General features: G+C 66.3%; 1 protein-coding gene across 1 annotated transcript; it reads right to left on the bottom strand.

Moving 5' to 3' along the window:
* Positions 1-253: 253 nt before the first annotated feature.
* On the bottom strand, positions 254-22,771 carry UBE2F (ubiquitin conjugating enzyme E2 F (putative)). Its single transcript, XM_037524273.2, has 10 exons — positions 22,724-22,771; positions 19,517-19,649; positions 15,398-15,427; positions 12,086-12,151; positions 9,421-9,488; positions 6,836-6,906; positions 6,317-6,374; positions 5,021-5,053; positions 4,137-4,199; positions 254-1,122 (listed from the first exon to the last, which is right to left on the bottom strand). The coding sequence occupies exons 2-10, from the start codon at positions 19,632-19,634 to the stop codon at positions 1,072-1,074; spliced, it is 558 nt and encodes a 185-aa protein (XP_037380170.1). The 5' UTR covers positions 19,635-19,649; positions 22,724-22,771; the 3' UTR covers positions 254-1,071.
* Between the last annotated feature and the right edge of the window lie 1,885 nt (positions 22,772-24,656).

The following is a 24,656-nucleotide window of genomic DNA, read 5'->3' as shown; positions in this document are numbered from 1 at the left end:
GCCCAGAGCTGCCAGTGCCCGGGAGCGCCCGGCAGCAGCGCGGGACCGAGCCCACATTCGCCCAGTACTTGCTCACTGGTCCGGTCGCCCAGACACCAGAGGAAGCCGCCGCTGCTGCGTCCTCGCTCCTGCGCACCGACACGACCGCGTCCGGCTGCCGGCCACCGACTGCGAGTTCACCCCTGGGCGGCCGGGTGCCGTGGCAGCGGAGAAGGCCCGCGGGCTCTGCCACAGTGCGCCCCTGGGCCTGGCCAGCTTCCCGGCAGCGGGGGCTCCCTGGGACTCCACGCTGAGCTCCAGGTGGGCACCCAGACCCCCCAGCTTTCTCTATTTTCCTTTCTGTAAATCCTCCAGCTCCACTGTCAAAGGGCCCCGGAACTTCCTGCCCCGTCCGGACCCGAACGCGAGAGCTGGTTCTCGGGGCCCGCCCCGCGCTGCGCGGGGACAGAATGGCTGCTGTGCCGTTCGTGTTTCCTTTGTATTTCTCTGCAAGAGCTGCGGGACCCAGCATCTGTCTGTCTGCTCTATAACAATGAAAGTACAAACTAAATGAGAATAGAAAAAAATAATTAAAGCATTAAATTGTACAAATTACAAATCTGTTCCAAAATATACTTACATTAAATAAAATACGCATTTCAGTAAGAGACCTACAGTGAGTGACTGAGCTCCCGGAGCGGCCAGACCCCGCGTCCGGCCCCGGGGCCGCGGCCCGTGCAAACGCAGCTGCGCCGGGCAGGCGTCGGTGCCGCGGGCGCGGGGGCTGGTTCTGCCGGGGAGGGAAGAAGCGGGCTCCGGCCGTGGCTCGAGTTCATCCCCCTCCTCAGGCCCCGCGGCGGCCCGACAGCAGGTTCAGAGAGCGAACATGTTAGGGAAGCAGACAACGCGTTAGACCCCAAGCACACGTGCTGCTGTATTTATGCGGCGTCGCCGTCTACAAGGGCCGTCCGGGAGGGTCTTCCTCAGACCACACGGCCGCGGGGCGGGACGGCCCAGCGCGAGGACCGGGGAGGGTCCCTCCAGGCTGCCGCTGGAGACAGGCTGGGACACAGCCCGCTGCCGCCCCGCCGATCATCTAGCGTAGCGCCGCATGTAGTCCTCCACCTTGTTCCGGAAGTCCTCCTGCGGGGGGGAGGACGGGGTGAGTTAGTGAGGGGCAGGCGGGACCCGCTCGGCGCCCGTCCTCAGCCGCCCAGTGCAGGGCCACGGTGGCGTCGGAGCTGCGCACCAGCCCTCTCCTGGGGGCCGCCTGGGCGGGACGAGGACACCAAGCTGACAGAAGGGGCCACCAGCCCCCTCGTTGTGTGGATGGGGCAGTGAGGCCCAGAGTGGGGCCGAGGTCCGCACGGGCCAGGCCAGGCTCAGGTAGGTGTGGGTGAGGGCGGCTGCCCCAGGGAAGACTCTGCGTTGAGCCCTCTCCCCAGAATGACTTTCTGGGATCTCACTGCCAGGTGCTACCCTGCCCCAGAGCCACACAGTCCTCCTGGGCCTCAACCAGAGGCCACCGGCAGTCTAGACTGACCCTCAGGCAAAGCAGGGTGGCACAGACTTGGAGTCCCCCAGTCAGGTGTGTGCCCAGCTTTGCTGTAGGGCTGGAAGCCAAATGCCTGTCTTGCAGGAGTAAGCAAGGGCCCTGAGTGACAGAAGCTTGCCCATCCGAGGTCTCCCTGTACCTCAGGGGCTCTCAGATGGGGCTCCGGACACAGCCACACCTGCAACACAACCGCCAGGCCACTGAGGTCCCGTGGGGCCCGCTGCTTTGTCCTGTCAGGTGACAGGTGAGCCCCAACATGAAAGCGCACAGTGAGGTCTGGCTGGGCGTCAAGGCCGGGCTCTGGAGGACCAGCCATGGCTGAGTGGCCAGTTGGTCCCCTCACTGCCACAGAGGCGGAGGACCTGGGGGGGCTGTGCTCCAGCCACGCGTCACCCACTGCGGCCCCCACACGGCCAGCTCAGCTCTGGGCCCTAATGTGCTGGATGGCGTGGGGACGTGCCCAAGGTCGCGGTGACCAAGTGGAGAAAGATGTCTGCTCCTGTCCACGAGGCAGCCTGCCCATGGCAAAGGTGGGCAGCACAGAAGCCCGCATACCTCTGGCAAAATCTCTCACAAGGCCATTGCCGCAAAGTCCAGGAGCCAGAGATACCACCAGGTCCTGAGAGCCTCAGCCAAGGCGCATGGCCACCCGACCCCACCCCACCTGTGGCCACCGGTTCCTCTGCCTCGTCTTAACCCCTTCTGCACTATCATCTCACCCAGGACGAAGGCCGCAGTCCAGTCCAGGCCCTCCACATGAGGCTTCTGCCGCCCCCTGCCTCCCGCCTTAGGCCTGAGGGTCACAGAGCAGGACCTGCATGAGGACCATGGGCCCGGAGCCAGAGGGCGTGGTTCAGACCTCACGCTCCGCCCCTTCCCGGCGAGTCTTTTACCTCTTTCATGCTTCGGCTTCCTCACAGCAAGTCAGGGGCAACAAGAGCACCCCCGAGCTCTCATGCGAGCATCCGCACCCTGGAGGAGTAGGAACAGCCTGCACCCAGCCAGCGGCCCCACTCGAGGCACTGCCGCCATCACCACCCTGTCCCGCTCCCTGTCACGCTGACCTTGACACTCTTCCCCGCACACCCCAGCACGGTGCTGCCCCAGGGGTCTCTGCACAGGCTAGGGACGCCCCTAGATACCCTCTTGGTTCACGGCAAACCTCTAGTCACACTGAGCAAAAAGGCCTGCCCTGGGCACCCTACATGAAACAGCAACACCCACCCCCGGCCTGCTTATCCGTGCTCTGTGCGCACCACGGGGACGGGGTGGGGACAGTCCTTCACAGGTCTGTCCTGGGTGCGTGGCCGCTCAGTGGCCATCATGAGGTCGGGACAATGAATGACCACTAAAGTCAGTCACAAGCGGTTGGCCGCTCCGGCCAGGACATGGCAAGGGCTCCCGCGGGCCGGCCCAGGGTCTGCAGGACTTGGCTCACCCACTGGAAGCTGGAAGCTTAGAAACTGCAAGTCACCCCCTGATTTCATACCAAGAGCAGGAAGCAGTGCCCCAAGAAAAATAAAGATAGGCCTGGTGGCAGGTCTCCCCAACAGCCCCAGGGAGGCCTGTGCGGCAGCCACGAAGAGCGGCCTCACCACGGCTCCAACTGGTGGGGTCTTCACAGGAACGCAGCCTTTTGAGGTGGGGCCAGGGCGTGGAGCAGTACCCCGAAGGCAGGCAGGCTGTGAAGACAGGCAGAGCAGCACGCCTCCCGGGACCCCCTCAGCAAGACCCCGGCTGACGGGCGGCCTGCTCGCCTCCCCTGGGCACACCCCCACGGTCCCTGCGGCGGCCCTCACAGGCTCTGCAGGCCTCACCAGCACCTGGCCGGGCGTCGGCCCTCGCTGCAGGCCCTGCCGAGGCAGTCCCCGGGCCCTGGGTTCAGGGTCGGGGTGGACGCCAGCCTGGCATGCTTGGAGAGCCCACGCGTCTCCACAAACAGATGCCAACACCAAGCTCGGCGCACAGAACCTCCCGAGGCTTCCAGAACTTCAGAGCATGGTCAGAGCCGCAGGAGCCAAGGCGGCGTGCTGGGGGCCACCCACCGGGTGGTGAGTATTCTACAGGGAAGCCGGGCCAGAAGTGAAGCGCGCTCGCTCGGCCCAGCGTGCCGGCACACTGGAGGGGACCAGCCCCTCGGCCCATTTCCCGCCCAGGCCGCATGCCCCAGCTGCGCTCCGTGAGGAAGCGTGTGCAAGGGCTGTTTTCTGCACTACTACTCGTCGATGGGAAAGACAGACTGCCCTCTAACGAGAGAATGGATTTTTAAAAAGCACGACAGAGCTCCTAACAGAAGACTACACAGCTCCTGAGCTGAGCGGTGAGTTTATGCACTGACCTGCAAGGAAACATTTAAAAACAAATAAATAAGGAACCGAACATGGCCCATTACTTCAGACCAAAGCCAAACACGCAGGCATGGCCAGGATCACAGGGACCGAGGGCGGCCTGCGGGCGGGGGCTACCACCTGGTAGTGCCAACACTGCCTGCGATGCTGAGCAGCCTCCCCGGGCACACCCCACAGAGGCCACACTTAGCCCAGCCCTGGAGCGCGCGGCCTGGCTTCCCCACCCTCAGCGGGGACGGCCCAGGCTGGCTCACCTTGTCCCGCAAGTGGTGCTCTGCGGCCTCAATGTTCAGGGGGTCGTCGAAATTCAGGAGGTCCTGGGGAGAGGGAAAGGCAGCGTGAGCCCCGGGGGCTGCTCCGCCCTTACAAGGCCCCCCTCATTCTATGAACTAGGCAACAGGGATCTGACGGGCAAATGGCAGCACCTGATTGCTGACAAAGCCCAGCAGGAACGGAAATTCTCTCAACATGTGGCTATTTTTCAAAAAGGCGAGGAGCGGTTGGCCAAGAGAAGCTGGCACGTGCTCACCCGTGACTGTCCAAAGGGAGGGGCGCGGGCAATGCGCCGTCTCCGGCTTTAAAGCGACCCTGGATGACTGGAGACGGGGCCTGAGCTGATTCCTTTTAAACTTTTTTTATGATCAAAAAACTAAAATTCATAAGAAATAAACGCTACATAAAAATGCAAACAACAGCCCTTTCAGCTCTTAACAGCTCCTGCCCGTGAGCCCCGCGGTGGAGTATTCCCCAGGACAGGAAACCTGGCAGCTCATCCCCGAGAAGGGCATTTCGGGTCTGGGCATGCAAAACCCGGGGGTCGGGCCCACACACCCCAGCTGGACGCCGAGGAGCAGAGCGGCTGGTGGTGAGAGCAGACAGTGGGGCTGGCCAGGCGCCCCGCCAAGGAGACCAAAGCAATGGGCGTGGCTCATGCCCCCCAAGGGGCAGGGGCGGCCTCCCAGCAGGGCAGAAGTGGGACCCTCTGCCCCTGGGGGTCACTCCAGACCTGCTGTGTCTTCTGACCCCAGAGAGCGCAAGAGCAGGCCCGCGGCTGCCGGGGTGTCTACCCCTCCAGAGAGGCTAAAGGCAGCAGCCAGGGGAGTCAAGGAAAACGTGGGGTTTGGGTCAATATACTTACAGTAAACAAAGAGTTTAATCCCCAGACAACATCCTGAAAGAAGAGAGCAGAAAAGCAGGTGTCAGACGCCGGCGCGGTCCGTCTTGGAACCCGCAGCCAGAAGCTGAGCCGCGCAGGCCACAGCGAGCCCCGTCCCTGGCGCCACGGCTCTCCACAGAAGAAAATCAACCGACTCCGTGGGTGGAGGAGAGCACCCCCTCCTGGGGCGGGTCCCACGCCTGCCCCGCCCAGCAGAGCTGGCTCGTGGGCCACCAGACAGGGACGCCTGCTGCCTCCCGGGGCGCAGGGAAGGGACCGTCGCTGCACACAAGTCTCCTCATTTCGCTCTCGATGCTCCACAAGCAAGACTGAGCTTCCCAGCACTCCAAGGTCAGAAACTGTCACCAGAGAGAGCTCGCAAGCCAAGGTGGCCTGCGGCTGACTTGTGACCTGTGACCCCAGCGTGGGACCGCCCGCACTCCCGCCAGCCCATCAAGGCCCCTTCTCCTTCAGAGCGCTGCCCCCGCGGCTTTCGTGGGCCTTCGCTTCCTCTGGCCACCTGTCCCCGCCCTCCCGGTGGGGCCGGGGTCAGACGGATGGGCGTGAGGGCAGAGCCCACTGGGGAAGGGTGACGTCACAGAGCTGCGGGTAGCTGATGGGCAGAGGGAGGCAGGAGCCCCTCCCAGGCCAGGACCACCTCAGGTGGCTAAACCCGAAGCGGGCAGGAGACGCGGGGAGGGACAGGGCAGCCCGCCTCAGTGGTGGGGACCACACTTCAGAGCAGCCTGGACCCTGTGCCTGCCATGCCCCAACCTCAGAAGGAGTCCTGTGCTCTCCCCCTAAGCGCCCACTGGCTGACGGCCGGCGTCTGACCGTCCTCTCCGGCCATGAGTGGCCGCGCTCCTATTGCCATCTCCCGGGAGGGCAGTCCCCTAAGAACCTGCCCTGCCTAGGCCCAGAGCCATCACTCCTGGCCCAGGGGACCCACGCCCGTCTCTGGCTGCTCCTCCCGGACAGCGGCCGCGGGGCCACAACAGCCTGTGCAGTGGCCCTGGCCGCAGCCTCCCTCTACACACTGTCCCCGCCCACCCTCCTTCCTGCCCATGGCGGCCACGGTCCTACCCCAACCCCAAAGTGAAATGAGGACAGAGGGAGGGATGGGCCGAGTTGCCCAGCAGCCGCAGGCAGGGGGAGGTGGTGGGGGGGAGCGTGTGTGCCTGGCCCCCACGTGGACACAGCTGCGAGGATGGGGCGGTCCTTAAGGGGGGCTGGTGACCAGGGGAGGGCCCGCGGCCTGGGTCGGGGCGCTCAGCCTACCTTCAGCGTCCTCGTGGGGGCCCAGCCAGTGCCGTCAATTGAGTGCTCCCTCAGCAAGCTGGAACAGACAGACCGGGTCAGAGGGGCCGTGGCGCCTGGGCAAGCGCCTGTGGGCTCTGCCTCCAAGGCAGCCCTTCCTGTGCCCCGGGCTCCCGCCCTGCTGCAGGTGCCAGTCCTCCCCCGCCCTGAAGATGTCTTTAGCTAGGGCGCAGGAGTGTTGCTGGGAAGGGTCATGGGGAATCAAGCGGAGACCAGGGGGGCCCGGCTCTTTCCCAAGGGGAGGGGTGGCAGAGCCCAGGTAGCTGCCGGGCTGGCCAGCAGGGCCGCAGGCACCGGAGGACACGGTTTGGAGGCTGAGCCCTCGGGGTGGGGGTGGGGGGGCTTGGAGAGGGGAGTGGTTGGTGGTTCCCAGACCTCCCTGATCTCGGCCCAGCTGGAAAAGCGCCTCAGAGGCGCCAAGAGCTTAGATACCCGGCACGCACGTCCCTTGCACACACACAGAGCACAGGAGGGACTCACCTCAGACATATCTCGCCTGTCTCCGTGATGTTGGGGTGCCAGATCCTGGTCAGGCATTTCACTTTGGGAGGCTGCAACACAAGGAGATCCCGGCTCTGCAAGCACGCCCACAGCGTGAGGTGGCCCCGGCCCGGCACCCTCACCCAGGGGTGCCAGCCTCACTGGGGAAGCCAGCCATACCCCAGCTGACCACTGGCCGTACCCTGGGGTGTGGGCCAGGCCTGCTAGGGCCTGACCAAGGCCGGGCCCGGCGGAGCTTGCATGTGCGGGAGGGCCACACACTACAGGTCGGCTTAGGGCGTCTGCACCTCCTGCTCGTCCCTGGGGCTGAGGGCGGGTCCCGGCTTCCACTCGGGCAGAGTGCCCTCCCTCTAGGAGGCTGGGCGGGGAGGGGCCCTCACAGGGGCCACCTCGTCCCAGGGCTGAGGCGCCGGCTCCGAAAGGAGGGCAGCCCCTCCCGTGCATCACTTGGCATCTCCATTTGTGGCGAATTCTGAGGCTGAGGGTTTCTAGATCGTTGCCATCGAGTCTCGTCTTTGCTACGGCACCCAGGCAGCACTTTGCCACTGGCATGCTCCCCTGAGCCTCTGCTCCGCCTGGTCCCGCACCCCTCCCACCACATGAAACTAAAGCTCACTGTCCTGCACCCCAGAGAGGCCCCCGAGGCTCCGAGCGCCCACCCCCCTCAGCACACTCATCTCGCTTCCTGCATGCTCACGGGGCGCTAGCAAGGAAGGTGCATCCAGCAGGCCCGCTCCAGGCGAGGGAAGCCAGCAGCACCTGCCCAGGTCACGGGACAGTAGTGTCCAGGGCCAGATGCCGCCGTGGCTCGGCACCCAAAGGGCCCGAAGCCATCGCCCTCCCCCTGTGGACCCAACATGCCTGCGGCCCAGCAGCGGTGCCCACCGCCCCTCATGCCCGCGCTGCAGCCTCAGGTCAGGGGCCCTGCGCATCAGCGCTGCGTGCCCAGACCCCCACCTTTCCAGCTGAGATCTGTGTGGACGCCCACCCGCCCGCCCCGGAAGCCAGACCGTGCGTGTCGACAAGGAGAAGCGGGCCAGGCAGGGGATCGCGCTGCCAGCCACGGGGGTGAGCAGGGGACACGGTCGGGAGCCCACTTGGGAGCTGATTCCAGGGCCGCTGAAGGCAAAGGACTTGGAGCCACAGGGGCGCTGCAGGAGGAGGTGCGCGTGAGGCACCCCTCTCCCCTCTCCCAGGGACCAGTTTCAGCATTTCCTGACCCGAAAACCTCACAAAAAGGGCGATTTGACGGCAGCGGTGAAACGAAACGGCTAACTCCTACAGAACGAGGACAGAAAAGGCGAACGCAGAACGGGAGAGTATCCACAGCCCAGGAAACACTGGGCGGTCTCACAAAGCTTTCACAGCTCCTGGCGACAAACAGTCCGACCCACAGCGGCCGCGCTCGCAGCAGCAGCTCACAGAAACACGAAGAGCTGAGACGGGGCGACTGCCCCCGATTCAAGTGACCACTGGGTGCTACTTATTTCCTCCCAAAATGACAAAAAGAATCGAGAAGCTGCCCCACCTTGGGGCGAGGTTCTGAAAAGGAAGTTTCCAGGCACTGACGCTGAGCACGCCAGTCAGCACAGACTCCAGAGGGGGATTTAGGGGTCGGGGGGAGCCCTGAAATCAGCAGAAATGAGCGCCGTTTACCCCACGCCTGCCACCTGGTTCCTGGAAGCGCACCCCAGCAGCAGGTGCGGTGTGGTCAGCCGGCCCTGCCCGCAGCCCTGTCCGTGCGAGGCCAGCTGCCCCGGGGGGGCGACACACACGGTCTGCGGTTTCACAGGTTCTTCGTCTTTCAAAGCTTATTTTTAAAAGAAGAACGCGCGATGGAGACAATGCGTGGGGCACAACACCCAGGACAGCCCCCCGGCCCTGCAGGGAAAGTCTGCCTCATGCTAGCAAGAGGCTGCTCGAGCGGTGGCCGCGGCTTCCCGGTAGGACATGGGTCATGTCGAGCGCTCACTCGCTCACGAGATCACAGCTCGGTGACAGGAGGCCCAGCTGTCACCCCAGCCCATCGTGCCTGCCCGGAGGGCCCTTCCCAGGCGTGCCCATCATGCCAGGCCTCACATGCCCGCTGCTGCCTCGTGTCCATGCAGTCACTCTCTGCAGCCTTGCTAACGGGCCCGATCCCACCAAAGCCAAAACAAAACGCAGCAGTACTTGTGTAAATCTTCCCCAGGTGGGCCTCTGAGGGAGCGACATGTGGCTCTGGGTGTAAATTTACTTAACAGTCCAGAACTACACGTCATTCTTTTACCCCCAAATGTACAAACACGTGCTTTATAGACTTCTCACCGTTGGTGCAATTCTGTAAACAAAGCTATGGTTCTAAATGCAACGCTTTCATCCTCAGTGCCAGACTGAGCAAATCAGGGTTCCAGCTTGGAACTACCCCCGCGCCTGCCCAGACCCGGGTGGGCCCCCAGACTCAAGTGTGTACCCCCAAACTCTGAGCACATAGTGGAGACAGCCTCGTGTGCAGCCCAGGCCCGGGGGCCACGCGGGGATGGCCACAGCACACAGGGGGACAGGCCGAGACGCAGGGTACTCACCACCATGTTGTACGCGTCAGGAACTTCAGTTTCAAACTGAAATTTTCCACCCTGGTAGTAACCCTCATCTATCAAAAAAAACACAAAGCAAGACAAAAATATCCTTTAAATTAATAACAACAACAACAACAACAAAGCCAACGCTAAGTCACGACATGGCCAACACGCAGGCTCAGCTCAGAAACGGGCCCGCAGCCCCTCCCCGTCCACATGGGCCTGCCCGGCCAGTGCCACCCACCCCTCCCGGCCAGTCTCAGGTCATGTGTCCTTCCAGAAGACAGATGCGCCCCCCCCCCCCCGCCCTGACATGGGCCTAAGCAGCCCTGCTCTCACCAAAGCCCCAACCTTCTCTGAGCACAGCACCCATGTGTCCCCTGCAACGTATCTCAGGAAGCAGCTGCCTGCTTAAGCTGCCGGGTCCTCTACTGCCGCTGGCCTCCCCAAGACAAGGCCAGTTCTGGGGGAGGCTGCCTAGCAGCAGCCGCTGTGCCCCAGTGCCGGCGCCTGCAGACCAGGCCCCGCCCCAGGCCTGGGGACCCAAGCCCAAACCCAGGGCTGAGCCCCTGCTGTGGGCACCGGGGGCTGGCAGCTGAGTGCTGGGGCTGCCTTCCACCCGAGCGGGCCCCCTGGAGTCGGGGCTGGGAGGGCGTCACCACCCCGCGTCTACAGGCTCCACGTGCAGCTCCCAGCCCCAGACTCTGGATCTGCCCTCAGGCTCCGCCTGTGGACCTGCTGGCGCTGCCGCCAGTGGAGGGCGCCCCGGCAAGGCCCTGGGGCAGTCCCAGGAGTTAAAGCTCCGGGTTAGCCGCCCACGATGAGCACGGCTTCAAGGCAGCAGCTATCATCATGACCGAACCAGCAACAGCACTCGCTCCAGGGCGCCGCGCTCCAAGGCCAGCACCAGGCAGGCGGTGGTGTCACATCGCCACAAAACAAACGTATTCACGAACCCGAAACTAAAAAACCCACTTGCTGTTCAAGCTCACGGTCCCCTCTGCCTCAAGGCCACAGCTCCGGGGGCAGGCCGAGGGTCAAGCTGCCCCAGCGCTGCTTAGACATCAGCACCAGGAGCGCCGCGTTCATTTTTTGCAATCCTGAGGAGAGCACGACTCCAATTTTTAAAAAAAACATGCTGTTAGCAGGAGCGGGGGCTGCGGGCCCGTTGCGCTTCTCCCATGGCAGCGGGCAGGAGGCACAGCCGCACGCCGACTCCCCCGCACGCCCAGGGTGCAGCCGGACCCGCCCCGATGTGCAGTGGGGCAATCACTGGCGCGCCGCTGTCAGAGCAGCAGGATCATCCGAGATGGCGCCCCTGACAAGTTCTAATCAGCACAACATCCACGCGACTCCGCTTAGCACGCGCGAGCCCGAGCACCCGTCACTCGGGGGAGGCGGCACAGGCAGAGGCGAGGGGGACACCAAGCCGGGCCTGGAGAGGGTGGGGGGCCGAGTCACCCCACAGCCACTGCAGAGCCCTCCGAAGCCAGAGGGAAGGAAATACCTTCACTCCCAACACGCGCGCGAGATGACTCAGCCAGAGCCAACCCGGCTGCTACCACCACTCCAGACGCAGCCAGCACTGCCTAGGGAGCGGCCCTAACGGGGTGCTCATGGGGTGCCCCAGTCACCAAGAGCCGCGACACCCTCGCCAGGACAGCAGGGGCCGCGATGCGCTTCCCGATGCAGCGCCTTACCCTTTCCTTCAGGGCCTTGCCCGGGGGCGGTCACCTCACAGGCACAGCCTCCACCCAGCAGAGGTGCCACCAGACTGAACTTGTGCCCCAGAGTCGCTCGGGAGCTGCCACATGGGCACGACGCCTTGTACACGTCCGCAGCATGCGTGGGAAATGGAATTTCTCCTGTAATTAGCAAGCGACGCCCCCACAACCCCAGCCCGGCACACAGGGCGCCTCCGCACCTCACCTACGGCCACTCTCCCGCCCTCCTCCAGGCTCGGTCAGCCACACACGCGGTCCCAGCGTCTCACTCCTCTTCCACTTCCCAAATGAAGCCCCCGGCCCTGTGCGCGTGCCCTCTGGCTCCTCCCCTCCCCCCCCCCCGCCAGCACCCACTAGCCCTGGCACCAGGCAAACTCCAGTGGCCACAGAGAGCTGGCAGCTTCCACTCCGGGAACCCAGCGGTATTGAGGGCACAGGCCTCCCTCGGATGGCCCGCTGGACCCAGGGGCGTCACCCTCTGCAGCCCCTAGAGCCCAGACGCTTCTCCATTCTCACAGCACAGCCGCAGTGTGCTGCGGCTCCAGCGCCAGGCCCTGGGCCGAGGGGCTCCCCGCACAGCAGCTCTTTCATGCCCTCCCCGTCCTGCGAGATGGCCCCGCCGGGGGTGGGGGCGCAGCTGAGAGTCCTGAGCAATTAAATCCTGGCCACACTGCAGCAGAAGTGGCAGGAGGGCCCGAGTCCACACCCTCTGCACCAGCCAGCTCTGTGGTCACTCAGGCGCCATCGGTCGTCAAGGTCGTGGACTTTACTCCGATGCACCGGGAGTCGAGCACTGGGCCGACTGCCTGACCGCAGCGCACACGCCTGTCTTCCTGTGAACGCCCTCCCCGTCAGGAGTCTCAGATCTCAGGACAAAGCACGCCAAAGGTGACAGACCTGGCGACCTGAGCCCTGGCCATGGCGTCAGCACAGAATGTGAGAGTTACCTGGGGTCACCGTGAGCTGGAAGCAGTGAAGCTTGTTTGGGTCAGGAAAATGCACTTTGCATGTACCTGCAAAAGAAACAGCGGTCAGGGGGTGAGCACTGCGGGCGCCCGTGGGGCAGGCATCCCGGACACACCCAGGGCAGTGGCGGGGGGGGGGGGGGGAGGGAAGGGGAGCACTAAAGCAGCAGAGGCCCTTGCGCCCCATGGGAGGGGATCCTGCTGACCCCCGATAACCATGAACCGGGTAACTGCCGTGCTGCCCTCCCTGGGGTCGGTCACGGATTCTGAGTTGGCACGTTTCTCTTTCAACTTATAAACGTTCACGAGGCTAGAGCTCCTGCTGCTTATTTCAAGAATGACGCAACCTCACCACGAGAAGGAGAAAGCGCACCTCAGGGAGGCTCGAGGCTGAGGAGACCTGAACATGGGCTTCCCAGCTGCTGGCCACCACAGCCTCTCGGGCCCTCCTGGCAGGTGCAGGTGCAAAGAAGCACGCCCGCTGGGTCGGCCCCCACCCGGGGTGCCCACGGCACTTTTCCTCAAATGTCCTTACAGCCCGAGTGGAAACAGCTTTGTGGGTGACACGATGTCCTGCGACTCGACAGCGACCCCGCCCACGTGGCACAAGTCACAGGGGTCTGACCAGGCCGGGCCTTCCCAGCGGGGAGCTGGCTGCACCCGCACTGACCTCCCACAGGCAGTGGCCCTGGGAAAGGCAAGTATTCCTGGAACAAATGCCCGAGGAACCCGGAAGGAGCCGACGCAGGCATGGCTAGCTTCCTGGAGGTTGTTCCTCACAGGCCTGAGAGTATCTGCCAAGCTGCGCCATGACAGGAACGTCCATCAGCACAGGACGGCCCGGACTCAGACTCGCCCAGCACACTCACCACCGCGGCACCCGCGCCGGGTCAAGGCTGACTCGCGACCTGCTCCTCTGCCAGGCTCAGCCCACGGAATCACGGCCTGTCAGATACCACGCGCACACACACACACAACTGCCTTTTTCTGCCTCACTAATCCCTGAGAAAATCACTGCCGAGGGAAAGGTAGTCCCGGCCAGAAGAGCGAGGGGGCTTAGAAATGACAGCCACGTTGGGCCTCCCCGGTGGCGCAGCGGGTTGAGCGCCGCGCTGTGAAGCTGTCTGCAGCCTCGCAGCGCGGGTTCGATTCCTGGCTGGCCACGGAGACACCCACACCCGCTGCTCCCCTCAGCAGCGCTTTCGGTCGTCTGCCTGTTCTGCTCCCCGCTCTGTCTCTGGTGAGTCCTCTCACCCTCCCACGCCTTTGGTCTGTGCTCCAGCTCTTGTATAAATAGATAAATCTTTGAAAAAAAGAAATGACAGTCACGTTCCGTGCTGAGAAGTAAAGAAAATGCGGGCCGGCAGGTCCCCAGACTTGCCCCAGTCACTCGCTCACACTGTGCACAGAGTAAGTCAAATGGGCTTCCCCCCCCAGGCCCGCCTAGGACAACAAAGCCATCTCCCCGCGGGCACCGGCAAGCAGGACGAGGCACGGATGCCCGGGGGGCGGTTGGCGCTCACGCTGTTGCTCGTTTCACTGCTCTGGCCCTAACCCAGCGCTCCCCTTCGCTTCAGAAAAGGGACAGATGGAACCGGTCCCTCTAAAACAGGCCGGCGCGCCAAGAACCAAGACGTCATGGAGGTGAAGCAAGAACAATGGAACTGCTGAAAATAACCTCAATTCTCAAGCGCAAACAGGTCCGACGTTCCAAGCACGAAGGCCGACAGGGTCTGCCGCGGAGAGCGCAGGGGGTCTAGCGGGAGTGGGGGAGGGGGGAAGCACGCTCTCCCAGTGGGCGAGGCCAGCCTCTCGGACCCCGCGTCTCTGACGGGCGGGCGGCTTCGTGGTCCCGCGGGCTGCGGCCCCAGGGCAAGGGCCTCTGCCTTGACAGACGGCTTAGACGGACCAACAAGCAGGTCACTCCTCGCCTCCTCCTGAGCGTGATGACCCGCGCGCTGCTGGGCAGCCCCGCGCCTGCGCAACCCGACTGCGGTGCCCCCTCGGCCCGGGGGGAGGGCCCGGCCGTCCCCTGACTGCCTGCGGCCAGTCCACGGAGGGGCAGGACTTTCCCAAACCTGGGGCTTTCGTCCAGATCCTGTGTGGAAGCCAATGGTGACGTTGTACTGTTTCTAGACCTTTTCCTCAGATGACGCTAAAGCTACACTCCACGGGGTGAACCCTAATCATCTCTGTGGGGCTTTTCGTGGTTGTGGATTGAATTTCCACAGCTCAAGTGACAGCCAACGGGAAGATGTGATGGGAGAGAAAACAGACGCGTCACTTATTTCACCTTACTAGGAAAAGGTCCTGGCGTTCATAATAAGACACCTGTACAGCGAAGCCACTACCCGGTTTCCAGATGCTGCCGGTCCTGCTTCATCCACATGACCACACGCGAGTGCTGCTCATCTCTCAACAGGCAGAAAGAGAATCTTTCGTTTCAAAAGATAACCTTTTAATTGAATCCCTAGATATTTTCTTTGCGCTGTGACTAGAGGAAAATGCGAGGTCAAGCACTCCAGCGACTTTTAAGACATTCTTCGCCGAGACCTACAGTACGAAACGTTTTCTTTCCCGACCTGTTATATTTATAAAAACTACATATTAAAGTAATCTTTCAAGAAACAACGTGCACTTCCCCAACGCGCTGTGGGTGACGACACCCACAACACGCTCCGACTTTAGGTGGAGGCTGGGGGGGCCTCTCTCCCCCTGGCCGGAGCCTCCCAGCAAGCTCTCTGGGGCATCCTCTCCAGCCTGGAGGCCCGGTAGTAAGAGAGTCCCCCACATCGACACAGATCCTCAGCCTTGCAGCTAAAAAGGTCTAATTCAACAACTACTACATGGCCCATCAGATGTGACGTCTTAAGGAAACAGAGAGGAAAGGGATCAATGTCAGAGAGAGGCCGCGGCTGCCCACCGAGTCTTTGGGGGGGCGCGCATCGCGAACCCGCGCCTGCTGGACCCCAAGGCCGGTGTCCTCACGTACAAAAGCACGATTGCCCGCCACTGGTTTATGTACCTTCACTCCAAGAGGCCCGGGCAAGACCCCGTGGAGCACGCAGACTTAGGCGCGCGAGGCTGACACTGGGGGCGCCGCGGCACGACACGTAGGAGACGGGCCACAGCGCCCTTCTCAGGGCCTGCAAAGGGTTCCGCTACCCACCCGCGCGAGGGGAGGACCCCCACACGCGGGACCAGGCTTTCACAAGGCCAAGCTACTGAGACTCCAAAGAAGCTCCGTCCACACAACGATCTCCCGGCACTTACGTCTGGGGACGCGATACTTACACGGTAAATTAGCTTCAAGTTCCGCAACCTCTGTGGAAACAAAGAGAGTGTGGTTAATGTCCGTCGAGGGCGCCACACACAAGCACCAGCTCTAAATGGGCAATTTCCTCCAGAACATGGAGCAAAATCCGAAACTGAACTGATGAAACCTTCCCTCGGGCTGGGGCTCAGATTTACAGGGAGTTCACACACACAGAGACTTGCAGGACCCGCTGCTGTTAGTCTCACGGTGCCCGGGGGTGGGGAGTAGGGTGTGGGGGTCCAGCTGCTCCTCGTCACCCCTCCCCCAGCACGGGGTACCTGCCGCAGGAACCTGGACACCGCGGGGCTGGCCGGGCGCTCGGAGAGCGGGACGCGACTTTCCCTGCTATTTGCTCTGGCGCCGCGACCGCACCCTCCAACACGCCAGGACTCGGCGACTCCGTCAGCTCCGTGTAGGATCTGCCACCCCGCCCTCCCCAGGCCTCTGCTGCCGCTGCTCTGGGGGGCCTCGGGGCTGGCTTGACGGCCCCGCGTGCAGGGAGCTGCCAGGCTGCTGGGCCCCGCCAAGTAGTCTCGCCCGCACCCGGCAAGGCTGGCCTGGGGACGCCACAGGGTAGTCTAGACTTCCAGCGCGAGGAGGCGTGCCGCCACCTGCACCCCGCCGCCAGTGCCACGCACTTGAGGCCGGGGGCCGGGGAAGGCGCGCCGCGCCCTCTGACACAGGCGAGCCACAGCCTCCCCCGCCAAGAGCCGGAGCAGCAGGAGCCCGGGGCTGGGAAACGGCTGGTTTCCGTAAAGACGCGCGCAAATCCGTTGGGCCCCGTGCAGAAAACAGAAGCTGCGCGCGCGCCTGGGTCCTCGCGGGGACCGGCGACACTTCGTGCTGGCAGGTGGCTCACGGCTCGGGGAGCCAGTGCCTTCCTCACCGACCCCAGAGGACTAGAGCCCGGGAGCCACGCGAGCCGCCTGACCTGCCGGGGGGCCTCCTGGCAAAGCAGCAACGTGGCCAGCCCGGCGGACCCTGGCCTACCGGGACGGAACGAGACGCAGGTTTCTCAACCTGCTCAAGGCCTAACGCTCGCGCCCCCGCCAGGCCTGCTGGGCGGCACCTGGGAGCGTGCACAGAGGCGCTGCACAACTTCCTGCCGAGAAACCACACTCCCTTGCCACAGACCCCCTGGAGCCCGGCCGTACCGAAGCACCAGATCGCGATGCCCCCGCTGAGCACAGTGGCACGGCCCGGCCCAGAGCCCGGGGCCGCAGGAGGCTCTCAGCACGGCTGGCACTGGCCGCTCGTAGGGGGCACCGGCCTGAGGGGGTCCAGACCTGAGCCCGGCTCCGCGTTGGGCACACATGCTGGCAAACGAGCGCACGTGCCGCCGGGGGTGAGGCAGACCCCGCGTGAGGTCCTGGGACCCGAGACCCTCCCAAGGGACGGCAGGGAGAGCCCCAAAGCGCTCCGTGGCTGTTGGGAGGCGAGGTCCTTAGCGGGTGAGGCGGTTGGATGAGGTCATGAGGGTGAGGCCTGCTGCAGGGCCAGGGTTCAGGCAAGAGGCCGGTGCGCCCAGCCAGGAAGAGGTGCCGTGGCAGGAAGGGCCCCGCGAGTCGTGGTCCTGAGCCCCAGCCCCACACCCGGGACGCTGGCCTGCCACGGCGGCCGCTCACCTTCGGCAGGTCATGTGGCCGGAGTGACCGAGACGGAGGCTGACCGTGGGCGCAGGTGGCTCTCTCTCGGCAGGAGCCAGCCTGCGCCCCTCGGGCAACTCCGGGCAGGGCAGCCGAGCCCTCTCCCCAACCCCGCCCTGGGCCTGGCGGCCTCACCTGAGAGACTGGAACCAAGACCATCAGCCCCTCCACGGGGGCAGCACTGCTCCAGCCAGGCCCAGGGCCCCCGCAGAGCCCCAGAATGCAGGTCCTGCACACTCGCAGCTCCTGCCACATTTGGGAAGCAGGGCTGTAACCCTGAAAGCCAGCGCAGCCCCGGCAGCCGGAAGAGAGAGGGGAGGAGTCAGAAGGCCTCACACCACCCACCGTCAGCATGAGCAGTGGGGGCTGGCAGAGCCCGCTCCCGCTGCACATCAGGGGAGCACTTTCCGGGCAGCTTCACTGGCACTTGACCCTCCACCCGGCCCCGCTGGCAGCCGCCCCAGGCCCATGGGAGCAGGTCTCCCCTCCGGGTCACTGCTCTAGTGTCTGAAGGCTGGGTGCGCGCGTGGGGCCCCGGCTCCGGCGCTGCTGGACGCGCTGGATACCTGCCGCCACGGTCAGCTTGACCCGGAGCCCCCAGGGCCTGCCAGGGGGGGAACGGGCACCAACACTCTTCCTGCCCCTCCTCTACGCGCGGCAGGGAGTGGGCCCGCCGCCTCCACCACGCGAGCCGGCGCTGGGACCACGTGCCGTACCACCCAAGGGAGCCCTGCATGGCACCCACAGAGGCGGCGGCAGCGCAAAGAGCCAACAGCTCAGCCCCAGCCCAGAGCCCAGCACTGACTTGAGACACGGGCCACTGGGCTGACGTGGACAAGGCCCCGACAGACTCATCCCGCCAGCTCCCCGAACGCCAGGCCTGCTCCTGAATGGGCCTCAATTCCAAGCCCCACCTTCAGCAAGGACTGGTCCCAGGAACTCGGTCTCCGCAGCAACGTGTGGAAGGCAGAGCCCGGCGGCCTGGGGTGGCGCAGCGTGGCTCCTGGGTGGCTCTTGCGAGCTCCCGGGGCCTCCCACTCCAGGAGCTGGGGGCTCCGGCCTCAAGCTCCTCAGTGGGCCGCAGGAGCACTCACTCAAGAGCTCCCGGTGAGTCCCAGGCAGCGCGCGGGTGCAGGGGCCTCTGAGCTCCCCTCGGGTCTCTCTCCGTGGACTTGCACTTTTGCTCTGCTCACATGGTCTGTTTGTGGGTCTGCGCCCCCCCAAGCCAGTGCCAGTACAAGGCCAGGCCGTCCTGCTACCATAAAGCAGAGTCCCTGGGTGTGCAATGACCACCCACCTGGCCCACCTGTGCCAAGGCCGACGGGAACTGCCCGGCGACGGCCGACACCGGGCCTGGCCACTGTCAACCGCGACGAGGCCGCGCAGGGGAGGGCACAGTCTACTTCCCACGTGCGCCCCGTCAGCTCACGCTCCTCCCTCGCGGAGACTCCCAGGCACTAAAATAGCCTCCGCTCCAAACGCACCAAGCTCCTCCCCTGGTGTCCTCGGGTCTGGCTCCCTCTACAGACGACCCAGGAGCAGCTGCAGCCCCGGGGGGGGGGAGGGGGGGGGTGGGGTGGGGGCCGGGGCGGAGGACGACATGCCTGCCCTGCAGCCAGGCGTCTGGGTCTGGGTCTGGCCTGGGCTGCAGAGCAGGCCATGCCAAGGTGTCAAGACACACTTCCTGCTCGCCGGGCGCCCTGGGGGCCAGCCAAGCCGAGTGAAGCCAAGATGCAGGGCCGGGGGAAAACAGGCAGGCGGCCCGGAGGACGCCCCAGCTGCACAGTGGACACGGCACCCCATGCACACCCGCTCTCCTGCAGGGACCTGCCCAGGGGCCCGCCCTCACCAGGGCCCCCACGGCGCCGACCACCTCACGGGCAGGCAGCCCAATCCCCCACTCGCCCCTCTCTGCTCCCCGACACTTAAGAAACACAAACTCATCCGAAAGCAAAGGCCTGCAGATCCCAAGTCCTCAGAGCAGGGATAGTTCTCCCCGAGCCACCCGGGTACCCCAGCAAATGTTTGTGCCTGGCCTGCCGGCAGGCTGCTAACAAAACTGGGGTGCCACCGAGCACAAGCGCCCAACACGTGCACTAGGAAGCCCCTCCGTGGAGCCCGGCCTCGAGCAGAGGAGGCGCCCCACCCCTCCCGGACCGGCAAACTACGGTGTCCCCGACACACGCCAGCTGCGCGTGGCAGCCCCAGGCCAGGGTCTCGGGCCTCGCTCCTCACCCCCTGCGGGGCCTCCACGGCCCACAGAAGCCCATGTGAGACGCGGGCTGCTCGTGTCGAGCCTGCCGTCCGCGCCACCACGGCGCAGGCCCCGCCGCCAGCGAGGGCAGCTCTATTTCAGGAGTTTCAGGCGGGCGCTCGGAGCCTGCAGCAGCTGCCCGTGGGGGGCCACACCCGGGAGACCTCAGCCCCAGGGCCCGCGCCCGCCGGCCTTACCTTTCACCAGCAGCCTGTCTCTTACCGACACCCTCCGGGTGGAGTCGGAGGCCGCGGCTGCCGCCCGGGACCCGCGGAGGCCGTCATCCCTCTTCAGCTTGCTCGCCAGCGTCAGCATCGCTGCGGCCTTCACCTGAAAGACCGGAAACAGGCTCAGGGCGCGCCTCTGGGCTCCGGCTGGGCCCCGCGTCCCTGCAGCCCAGCCCGCGCGAGCTGGCGCGGTGAGGATGAGCCCGGAGCTGTCCACGCCGCGCTCGGCCAGCCTGGTTTTCCAAGCCCGAACCGAAACATGACAGAGCAAGAGTCGGGCGCATCACACCCCGGACCCAGCGCCGGTGGAGCTCCAAGTGGGGGCGCCTCCGGGGACCACGTTCCACCTGGACCACACCCCGGCGTGAGCCCCGGGGGCTGCCCGCCATCATCAACGCGGAGAGCCAGGTGGAAATAAGCGCCCGCACCCCCTGACGCGGTGCCTTCTATTTCCAGGCAGAGCAGCATCAAGAATAAGTCAGAATGAAGCCCCAGAAGATTCTCTCCGCCGGCTGCTTCCCAGCCCCCGTGCCCCGAGGAGGAAGGCACGGCGACCTGACGGGCGGCCCGGGAGAAGGGGCCGCGGAGCCAACGCCCGCGAACAGGCGTGCCCAGCCCCGGCCGGCCCGGCCTCGTGGGGAGGGCTCTTTTGGCAAAAATTGGCCACCAGGTGCGAGAGTTCCCTCCGGCTTCCCCAGCACCCCCTCACCGCCGCCCGGCTTTCTCAGAAGAAAACATCAAAATCCCCAGAGGAAAACCTTGACCTAAACAGACGCTTTGGAGAATAAGACCCCGAAAGCCAAAACGCGCTATTCCCCCCCCCCACTGGTGTTTTTAACGCGGCGCCTGGGAACCTGCGCACCGTCCCCCGCGTGTTCTTCGCAGACGCCATCCCGCCGCACACGCCGCAGGCTGACGAGCTTCTGGGCCGCCCTGAGCCCCCCCCGGCAGCCCCCAGGCCTCAGCGCACCAGAGGACAGGAGAAGATGGACAGGCTCACTTGAGGGTGCTGACGGCCTGAGGGACGACCCCCGCGGAGACCCACCCAGCTGCACCCCTCACAGCCGGGCCGCTGCGCGCGTCTCCACACCCACACGGGCTCTGTTCCCGGGCACCACAGCCCCTGCCCGGGACCGACACGCGGGCCCCTCGGAGGTCACACCTGCTCCGCCCACCCGGGACCATCAGGTCAGTCTACCCAGGGGCCTCCCAAGGGGGAGGGCGGCGGAGAGTGGGGACACCCAGGGCGGCCGACACAGCAGCCGACGGAGCCAGGCTCGGCCCTCACCAGGAACAGGGGACCCTCTCGCCAGGAACACCCCGCACAAGGCGCACCCCGTCCCCCCCACCCCGTCCGCGAGCTTATCACTCCTGCCGCGCGGTCAGGACGCCCGCGTGGGCCAAGGGGCGCGCCGGCCGCAGGGCCCGCTCCCTGCAGTGCTCCAGCCGAGGCTCGCCGCAGCGCCGAGAGCACGAGCCAGGGCCCAGCCGCGCCGGCCCGCTCAGCACCCAGGACCTGCAACGAAGCCCCACGCTCCAGGCCCGCCGCCGGGGGCGCCCTTCAACGCCGGAGCCCCGCCCGGCCGGCACACAGCTCCCCGGCAGCTCCGCTGGCCCTTGGCGCCACTGCGAAATGCAGAGGACAAGTGTTTTGTTTCCATAGAAGCCAGAGGCGAAACTCACTTCCCCAGCACGCCGCGGTCTAACCAGACCCGCCGCCTCTCCCGCAGCTGCCCCGCCACCGGAGCCACTTTTGGGATAAACCACAGGCCTCATCTGGGGGTTTCCGAAGCCGGAAAATGAAGTCTACACAAAGGGACGTGAGCAACAATCACTCCTCAAGCTGTCAGGCAGGGGGTGCAGAATTTTTTCTCCTGCACTGGGCTTCACGAACCCGCCAAGGCCCGGGCAGAACTCAGCTTCCCCTTTCCTGCCAGGCGCGGGCGCGGGCGCTGCCGGGGAACAGGAACAGCAGCCCTCGGGAGCGGCGCCGGGCCTGGGCTCCTCGGGTTGTCATTGGCCCAGTTAAGTTCCTCCTCGGGGTGGGACCTGCCCTGCACTGTCCGAGATTACGGGCCACTCCCCGGCTCTCCTGGGCAGGCAGGCCTGCAGGGGCGCGATCAGGCCGTGTCCCCTGGGCAGGGACACCCAGGGCCGGCCGTCTCGCGGGAACTCCTGGCCGCGGCCCTCCGCGGTGGAGGCGACCGGCCCAGGAAGGAGAGCGGAGCCGCCGGCCCCCGCCGACAACCAGCTTTTTCTGCCAAAGAGGCCCAGACTGGGGCGCAGAGGCGGGCAGCCCCCTCCTCTCTCAGCAGGGCTGGCCAGGGTCCCGCCGGCACCGGTCATCCCGGCCGCTGATGACCTTTGGAGCCGCCGTTGCTGCCAGCAGGAGCTGGCCCGCTCCCCACCCCAGGGGGAGGCCGCAAGGACCCTGGGCCTCACGCTGGGGGTCACCCCTCAGGCCCTCTCCCGGTGGGCCTCTCCGGCGGCCGCCCCTCCCGGCCGAGGGCCCCTCCCAGCTCCCCCGCCGCACGCTGATCCTTTCTGGAAGCTTCTGCTGTGTCCCATCCAGCCGCCCTCCCGCCCCGCGCCGCCCCGGCCCGCGCCTTCCTCGGGACGAGACGCCCCGTCCCGGCTCCCGCAGCTGCTCCGGGCCCTGAGCCGGGCCCCGCCGCCCCACCCCGCGCCCCCCGCCGCCGGCCCGGTGGGCCCCCCCCCCCCAGCCCGGCCCCTCACGCCCCGGCCCGCCCCCCGGCCTCCCCCCTCCCCGGCCCCCCCGGCCTCCCCCGGCCCCGGCCTCCCCCCTGCCCCGGCCCCCCCGGCCCGTCCTCCCCGGCCCCCCCCGCCCCCCGGCCTCCCCCCGCCCCAGCCTTCCCGGCCCCCCGGCCTCCCCCCGCCCTGGACCCCCCTGCTCCGGCCTCCACGGCCCCCCGACCTCCCCCCGCCCCAGCCTTCCCGGCCCCCCGGCCTCCCCCCGCCCCGGCCCCCCGGCCCCCCCCGCCCCGGCCTCCCCGGCCTCCCCCGCCCCGGCCCCCCCGGCCCCCCCGCCTCCCCGGCCCCCGCCGCCCCGGCTTGACCTTGGCCGCCCGGCCGCGCGGGGCCCGCGCCGAGCCCGAGAGCCGAGGGGCCCGGGCCGCCGCCGCCCTTCCGGGCGCCCCGCGGCGGCGCCCGCCTCACCTGGGCACCCCGACTCCGGCGACGCGGGCGCGGCGCCCAACACCATGCCCGGCGGCGACGCGGCCCCACAGCCGCCCGCGCGGCGCGGACCGGAAGTGGCGGGGCGGGGCGGGGCCTCCCGCGGGGCCGCCGCGGCGCGGGCGCTTTAAAAAAAAGATTCAAAGTCCCGGAGAACTTTATTTGGGCCCGGCTCGCGGACAGCGGCGCGCGCCCGGGGGCGGGCCTCGGGCTCGCGGATGGGCGGCGGGCGCGGCCGGGGCGGGGCGCGGCCTCGCGGCCCTCGCTGATTGGCGGGCGGCGGCCGGGGGCGGGGCGCCGAGCTCGTGCCCGAGCCTGCGCGCGGGCGCCGGGGCCGCCGTGCTCGCCCCCGTCCCCATTCATTGGTCCCGCGCGGGGCCGGGCCGGGCCGGCGCCCCGGGATCCCGCCCGGCCGGGCCGGCAGGAGCCGCGGCTGGAGCGCGCCGCCCGCACATTGCCGGGGCGCGGCCCGGCCTCCGCGCTGGCCTCCGCGCCCGGGCCGGGGCGCGCGGGGACCCCGCTTCCAGGCTGGGCCCCGAGCCCGTCGCCGCCCTCGCCCCCTGCGTGCTGGCCGCGGGCCGGGCGCGGGGGCCGGGGACGGGCGCCCTGGCAGGGGAGCCCCGCGCCGGGGCCGGGAGCAAGGGCGGGGGGCGAGACGTGCGCTCGCAGGTGCCGCTGGGAGCCCCGAGCGGAGGGCGACTGTCGGGGGCGCTCCCCGCGCCGGGCGGGCGGGAGGGGCCGGGCGGAGACCAGCGTCCAAGGACAGAGAGGACGCGGCCGGCCGTCGTCCTTCCGTGTGGGGTCAGTTTCTTTTTCTTCACCCCGCTAGTTCCAGGTTTCCCCGAGCCCAGGGGCCGCCGGCTTGGCAGGCCCCAGAGCCTGCGGCGCAGCCCCAGATGGTGCAGGAGGCCCGAGCTTCCACCCCTGGCGCTGCAGACGCTGCCCCTGAGCTCAGCGCCCCAGCCCCGCCGCGGGCCCATCCGTCCTGGCTGCACAGCCCGCAGCGCGGTCCTGGCTGTAGTAGGAGTCAACGCTCCTGCAGGGTGGATGCTCGGCAGGGCTGGTGAGGGCTGGTGAGGGCAGGCGAGCCGTGAGGTCAGCAGTGGGGCAGGTGCCCTGAAAGGGCGTGGGTGGGTGTCCAGCTGCCGAAGGCACCGTCCTGGAGCCGGCTGCGGCGGCCGTGGGTCTCCGTGGCCCAGCTCTCTGGGCTGAGGCTCAGGGAAGCCACTTCTGGCTGCTCCGTTCCCCGACACTGCCGCCTGCCTTCAGCCAGGCTTACGAGGTGGTTCACTCGCGTGATCCTCACAGCCGCATGAAATGGATATTTTATCTCCATTTTATAGATGAGGAAGCTGAGGCAAAGGGGTTAAGTGGCCTGCCCAAGATGGCAGAGCGGGGATCTGCCCTCCACCTGGGCGCCACGCCCACCAGGGAGTTGGTGGCAGCAGCCTGGGGGGGCCCGTGTGCCCCAGGCTTCCTGGAGAAGCAACTTGTCTCCACCAGGACCTTTGGAAACGCAGCTCCAGCGTAAGCACAGACCACCCAGAAGGCCGGGCGTGCCCAAGAGCCCGAGGAGGTCGATTTAGGGAACCCGGGACGCCGCTGGCACTTGTGGCCTGCGGGCCCAGCTCTCAGCGCCGCCTCATCTTCCCGGATGCCTCTGTGAGTTGCGGCCTGAGTTCTCCCAGAGCCCGGGCTGAGCTGAGCCTCTGTGCTCCACAGGCTTGATCTGTCCTTTCTTCAGAAACGTATTAAAAATCATCCGGGCACGTGTTTCGCATTTCCCTCTGTGTCATCACAAACTGAGGGCGACGCCCATCTTCAGGTGCTGATGACAGGGACTCCTGCCACAGTTTGGGTCTTAAATGTGTGTGTGTGTCACCACATATGGTGGCTGGAGACGCCTCCACAGACG

Source organism: Talpa occidentalis, unplaced genomic scaffold, assembly GCF_014898055.3.
Source record: "Talpa occidentalis isolate TD23 unplaced genomic scaffold, MPIMG_talOcc4v2.1 talOcc4.3, whole genome shotgun sequence".
In the NCBI taxonomy this organism is placed as follows: domain Eukaryota; kingdom Metazoa; phylum Chordata; class Mammalia; order Eulipotyphla; family Talpidae; genus Talpa; species Talpa occidentalis.
This window is presented reverse-complemented; position numbering and strand designations above follow the sequence as displayed.

Coding starts and splice junctions, on each gene's coding strand:
- UBE2F (XM_037524273.2), bottom strand. CDS start 19,634: ATGCTGACGCTGGCGAGCAAGCTGAAGAGGGATGACGGCCTCCGCGGG. Junction 15,428..19,516: donor AGACAGGCTGCTGGTGAAAG/GTAAGGCCGGCG, acceptor TTGTTTCCACAG/AGGTTGCGGAACTTGAAGCT. Junction 6,375..6,835: donor ACAGGCGAGATATGTCTGAG/GTGAGTCCCTCC, acceptor TGTCTGTTCCAG/CTTGCTGAGGGAGCACTCAA.